The sequence below is a fragment of the Gobio gobio genome, assembly GCF_949357685.1.
Source record: "Gobio gobio genome assembly, chromosome: 2".
NCBI lineage: Eukaryota > Metazoa > Chordata > Actinopteri > Cypriniformes > Gobionidae > Gobio > Gobio gobio.
The window spans coordinates 3,039,722-3,045,721 of record NC_137098.1 but is presented as its reverse complement, the minus strand read 5'-3'; the positions used below and the strand labels follow the sequence as shown (position 1 = coordinate 3,045,721).

General features: G+C 39.2%; 1 protein-coding gene across 1 annotated transcript in view; it reads left to right on the top strand.

The window, feature by feature from the left end:
- The first annotated feature begins 702 nt into the window (after positions 1 to 702).
- aprt (adenine phosphoribosyltransferase) overlaps positions 703 to 6,000 on the top strand; it is a 12,520-nt gene continuing 7,222 nt past the window's right edge. Inside the window, exons 1-4 of the mRNA XM_079805978.1 lie at positions 703 to 835; positions 947 to 1,050; positions 4,251 to 4,384; positions 4,458 to 4,536. Coding sequence (XP_079662104.1) covers positions 759 to 835; positions 947 to 1,050; positions 4,251 to 4,384; positions 4,458 to 4,536 — 394 coding nt within the window. The 5' untranslated portion in view covers positions 703 to 758. The remainder of the gene's footprint in view (positions 836 to 946; positions 1,051 to 4,250; positions 4,385 to 4,457; positions 4,537 to 6,000) is intronic.

Below are 6,000 nucleotides of genomic sequence, written 5' to 3'. Positions count from 1 at the left end.
ATTATACGCTTTTATTTTGAAATTTGTGCAGTGCTTTTAAATCAGGGCAAACTCTTAATAAAATATTTTTTACAACTTGTGACTGTGCATTTTGTTCAAAATTAACACAATTGAGGCAATACATGTTTAATCCTTCTTCCAAAACGTTTTTGTCTGACCCTGATTCACTATGGTAGGCGTATTTTGATATTTTAAACCTGACGCGATGGGTTTCGCGGGAAATTGCGGACATACGTCACTCCCTACTTTAACGGTAAATGTATGGTGTAGTTTAGGTTATTTTAGTTTTTTTTCCGCTAGAGGGCCAGAAGTTACACAGTGTACATTTTAATTATGTGATCATAATGTGGGGATATAATAAATTAAGTTTTTTTTTTTTTAAACAATGGTTTTATGACTTCAAATCAACTGATTTTAACCTACCACCTTCATTATCTTTTAGCATGTCTCTTATATATATGTATGTATGTTTATAAAATATACCTCATAATATAAATTATTATTTTTTTGTAATTGAAAACATTATTCTTCAGGGAGCAACAATTATATTTTCCAGTCAGAAACAGTTACAGAAAAAAAAATACATTTGGGGGGTTTGTAAACTGTAATAAATGCGTTAAATATTTGTCTCACATATTTTACGACATTTGGTCCATTCGATGACGCAAGAGTCATGTGGTGAGGGAGGGGGCGCGTGCTATTGGTTGACGTGATCACGTGGTCTCCTTCAGCCTCAGTCCAAACATTTGCAGCGCGTGATGGCAGAGAAACTGGAATTAATCGCCCAGCGCATTAAAACTGTTCCTGATTTCCCTACGAAGGGGATTCCATTCAAGTGGGTATTCACACACACACACACACACACACACACACACTACAGCTGTAACCCGAGCGAGCTTTGTTCGATCACGTGCAGTAGTTTCAGGTGCTCTGGCTGTGTTTTCAGGGATATTTTCCCGATCCTGAAGGACCCGAAGGCTCTGGCCGCGGTAACGGATCTGTTTGAGGAGCACGTGAGGAACTCTTACCCTCAGGTGGATCTGATAGTCGGTAAGACTGCGTTTAGTTACTAGATCAAGGGTCAAAGTTACACTCACTCCTGATAAGCCTCGTGGGAGGAATAAGGAACCGATCATAATGGTATCAAATACATATAACCGGTTAAGACTTACGGTATACCGTGTTACTTAATATAAAATAAAAAACGGAATATTCGTGCTTCGGCTGCCCATGACTGTGCAGATTAATATCACACTTCACAATAGATAATGCTTTACGATAAACTGTTGGAGAGATACAAGTGGCAATTTGTCTGTTTTATGACCGTATCAAATTTTCATGCTGCAATAATTGCTTGACGTGTTTATCGCGGTATATCACGATATTGAAATGATTTGCAAAAGAAGTCTCATACTATAACATTTACATTTTTCCAGTAACGCTTTATTTTGTGTCATACTTGTAGTTACTGTAGTAATAACAGTAAATCATGCATAATTACAAGCAACTAGCCCTCAACAAAAGTACATGTTGTTAATTAATATTACTCCGTACTTAAATGTATAACTACACCGTAACATGGACACCTTAAAATAAAGTTTAACCACTTTGTCTTGTAACAAAAAGAACTTTAAATTTCCAAAAAGAGCTATTCAAGTTATCTGGTGAAATTGTTTACATGTCGCAATATATATCGCAGAAAAAACAGAATATCGCAATGTCAGTTTTTTCCACAATATTGTGCTGCCCTAACGCTAGATAAAAAAAAGACTTATAACAGGCTTACCGTAGCGAATCAGGGTAAGACAAAAACACGTTTTAGAAGGAGGATTGATGATGTAATGACTCGATATTTAAATTGTGAATTATGAAAGAAAAAAGTTAGCAACTGAAAATATTTAGGAGCACCATAAATAAACCGTTTATATATATATTAGGGATGGGCATTTTTCCAAAATATTGGATTTGAATATTTGGGCTCATAAAAAAACGAATATTTGAATATTCGTTTATTTAAATGACATTATTTTGAGAAAATAAGAGATTTTTTTTTTATTCATCAAGTTGGTTTTCATTTAGTTCAAAACATTGAACAATATGTGTAAACAAAATATAGGCGTAAAGAACAAAAGCATTATAAGCTCAAGCAGCACAAGCAAAAAAAAAAACACTAATAAAGCAGAGCGCGCCAGTTATCGTGCAGAACGTACATATACACTCGATTCAGAATATGGTTATTGTGTTTATATTGTTTCACATTATAATGTTGAGGAAAAACAATAATATCGTGTGGATGACGATATTCTCATGTGAGAAAACAAGCCCCGCTGACAGAAGTTGCAGAGACACAGATAACGGTGTTAAGTGAAGTTTCTAACAGCGCTTTTTCTGTTTAAACCCTCGACAAAACTTAAAGGGTTAGTTCACCCAAAAATGTAAATTGTGTGATTAATGACTGAGCCTCATGTGGTTGGACACCCGTCAGACCTCCGTTCATCTTCAGACACAAATGAAGATATTTTAGTGTAAATCTGATGCTCTGAAAGGCCTCCATTGGCTCAACTTTACACTCTCAAGACCCTTAAAAGACACTAAAGACTAAAGTTACAAAGTCCATCTCACTACAGCGGCTCTACAATAACTTTATGAAGACGAGAATAGTTTTTGTGCGCAAAAAAACCCTAAATAACGACTTATATAGTGATGACGATTTCAAAACACGGCATCATGAAGCTTCGAAGCGTTATGAATCAGTGAGTCGATTCAGCAGTTTGGAGCGTTATCAATCAGTGAGTCGATTCAGCGGTTTGGAGCGTTATCAATCAGTGAGTCGATTCAGCGGTTTGGAGCGTTATGAATCAGTGAGTCGATTCAGCCGTTTGGAGCTTTATCAATCAGTGAGTCGATTCAGCCGTTTGGAGCGTTATCAATCAGTGAGTCGATTCAGCCGTTTGGAGCGTTATCAATATCAATCAGTGAGTCGATTCAGCGGTTTGGAGCGTTATCAATCAGTGAGTCGATTCAGCCGTTTGGAGCTTTATCAATCAGTGAGTCGATTCAGCAGTTCGGAGCGTTATGAATCAGTGAGTCTATTCAGCCGTTTGGAGCTTTATGAATCAGTGAGTCGATTCAGCCGTTTGGAGCATTATCAATCAGTGAGTCTATTCAGCCGTTTGGAGCTTTATGAATCAGTGAGTCGATTCAGCCGTTTGGAGCGTTGTCAATCAGTGAGTCGATTCAGCCGTTTGGAGCGTTGTCAATCAGTGAGTCGATTCAGCCGTTTGGAGCGTTGTCAATCAGTGAGTCGATTCAGCCGTTTGGAGCGTTGTCAATCAGTGAGTCGATTCAGCCGTTTTGGAGCTTTATGAATCAGTGAGTCTATTCAGCCGTTTTGGAGCTTTATGAGTCAGTGAGTCTATTCAGTCGTTTGGAGCGTTATGAATCAGTGAGTCGATTCAGCCATTTGGAGCGTTATCAATCAGTGAGTCGATTCAGCCGTTTGGAGCGTTATCAATCAGTGAGTCGATTCAGCCGTTTGGAGCGTTATCAATCAGTGAGTCTATTCAGCCGTTTTGGAGCTTTATGAATCAGTGAGTCGATTCAGCCGTTTGGAGCGTTATCAATCAGTGAGTCGATTCAGCCGTTTTGGAGCTTTATGAATCAGTGAGTCGATTCAGCCGTTTGGAGCGTTATCAATCAGTGAGTCGATTCAGCCGTTTGGATCGCCAAAGTCACGTGATTTCAGCAGTTTGGCGGTTTGACACGCGATCCGAATCATGAATCGACTCACTGATTCATAACGCTTCGAAGCTTCATGATGCCGTGTTTTGAAATCGGTCATCACTATATAAGTCGTTATTTAGGGTTTTTTTGTGCACAAAAACTATTCTCGTCACTCCGAGGCAGAGGATGACATTGTGATCAAATACACTTAACTTATTAACACGCACCACAGCGCCACCCAGTGGATTTAGTTATAACTGCGAGTTTTAGAGGGATTTATCATGGATTCACTGCATTTACGGCCAGCAAAGCAATTTAGTAAAATTCGAATAGGATTTTTATTTTTCGAATATTAATTACAGATCGAATATTCAAATAATCGAATATTCGCGCACACCCCTAATATATATATATATATCCTATTTTGCTAATAACGTAATTTCTTGCAAATTTTTTAATGGTTTGACTAGCGAGGGATTGCATGTAGTGTTGTAACGGAGATCATCATTCTCTCTATCTATCTCTAGGAATGGATGCTCGGGGATTTCTATTTGGGCCGCTTCTGGCCCAGAGATTGGGAATAGGATTTGCTCCGATCAGGAAGAAAGGGAAGCTCCCTGGCTCCACATTATCAGTGGCTTACAGTCTGGAGTATGCAACGGTACCTCATGTTTATAAGCTCTCCAGAATCACATCTAGTGTCCCTGCAGTCATAACTCCAGCCTCTGTTTCAGGCCGAGGCGGAGATGCAGGAAGATGCGGTTTCTGCAGGACAGAAGATCCTGATCATTGATGATCTACTGGCGACCGGAGGTGAGCGCTGGACGTCTGAGTGTTGGTTAATGACCCATCAGCTGCAGTTTAATGCTGCGTTCACACTGGACGCGATTCGCGCGAGTGATTTACATGTTAAGACGTGAAATGGCATTCGATTGAGGCGGCGCGAAGGACGCAAATTGTGCGTTTTGAACACGTGATTCGCGCGAATCGCTCAAGTTGAAAAATCTGAACTTTGGCGGATATTTCGCGCCGCGTTAACCAATCAGGAGCTTGCTCTAGTAGTGACAACAATGAGGAGAAAATCTGTATATTAATATCTGGTTCAGACAATATGATTATCACTGTGATAACATTAAATGACATGAAACACAACCCAGTCTCTTTTTGTTAAATGCAAGTTTATGTTTGATCAATAATACAAAAGTAGTAATTTTAAACAAGCTATACATGAAATAAAGCAAACAATTCAGTCAAACATTCAAAGTCAGTGCTAGTAGGCTAACGTTACAACTGCAACGTACAGTTATAGCCTAAAAATATAAAGTAATGAAACTTCTCTTTGCCCTCAGCCTAAACGATTTGCCAGGGAACAAATTATAGATCCATGTAGGGGTGACCCCGAATAGTCGAAGATTCGATGCATCGGAGCCTGATTCGACCACCGATCTCACAGTCGAATCTTTGCGGGTGTTATGAAACGAGGATCATACCATTTTGGCAATATGGGGGGTGCTCAATGTCTAATTTCACACATAACTACTGGTTTTGTACGATTATATTAAGTTATATACAGCCTTTAATTATGATGATGCTGTAAAAAAAAAATAAAGTGAAACTTCTCACAACTCCGAAAACACCAGATAAAATGTTCAAATAGGCTCTCTTTATATAAATAAACCACAGAGTTGAGCTTTAAACAACTACATTATCGACTGAAAAAGTCTTAAAACTACGTTTTGTCACACATTAACAGTTGATTTAAAAAAAAAAAAAAGACGTGTAAACACAGCCCATGTCAGCCATTTCTCACTGAGACGAGCCGCTGGCAGAAGCCCCGCCCATGAGGAGAGTCACGTCTGTTGTGCAGTGAATGTCACACGCGATCCGCGCGAATGAAGCGAGTAAACTCAAAATGTTCAAGCGTCCACCTTCGCGCGATTAGCGCAAATTATTCGCGCGAATCACGTCCGGTGTGAACGTAGGGTGACCACCCGTCCCACTTTGCGTTGTTCCGCACAGCATTTTCACCCCTTGTCCCGCACGTCGCATATTGAGAAAATGTCCCACATTTTCATCAGTCTGTTGGTTTTTAATTATATTAAGAAAACATGCGTTCTTTTGCCTTTTTAAGAAAGCATTTCATTTATTCTTTTTGCCGCATCATTTTTCACCTATAGACATATTTAACAGCGCTTCGTCAGACGTAACATCTCGCCTTTCACAAATACAACAACAGCCGTTTTTAAAATCCTATCCAATGGTTGAAAAGAAAAGAGT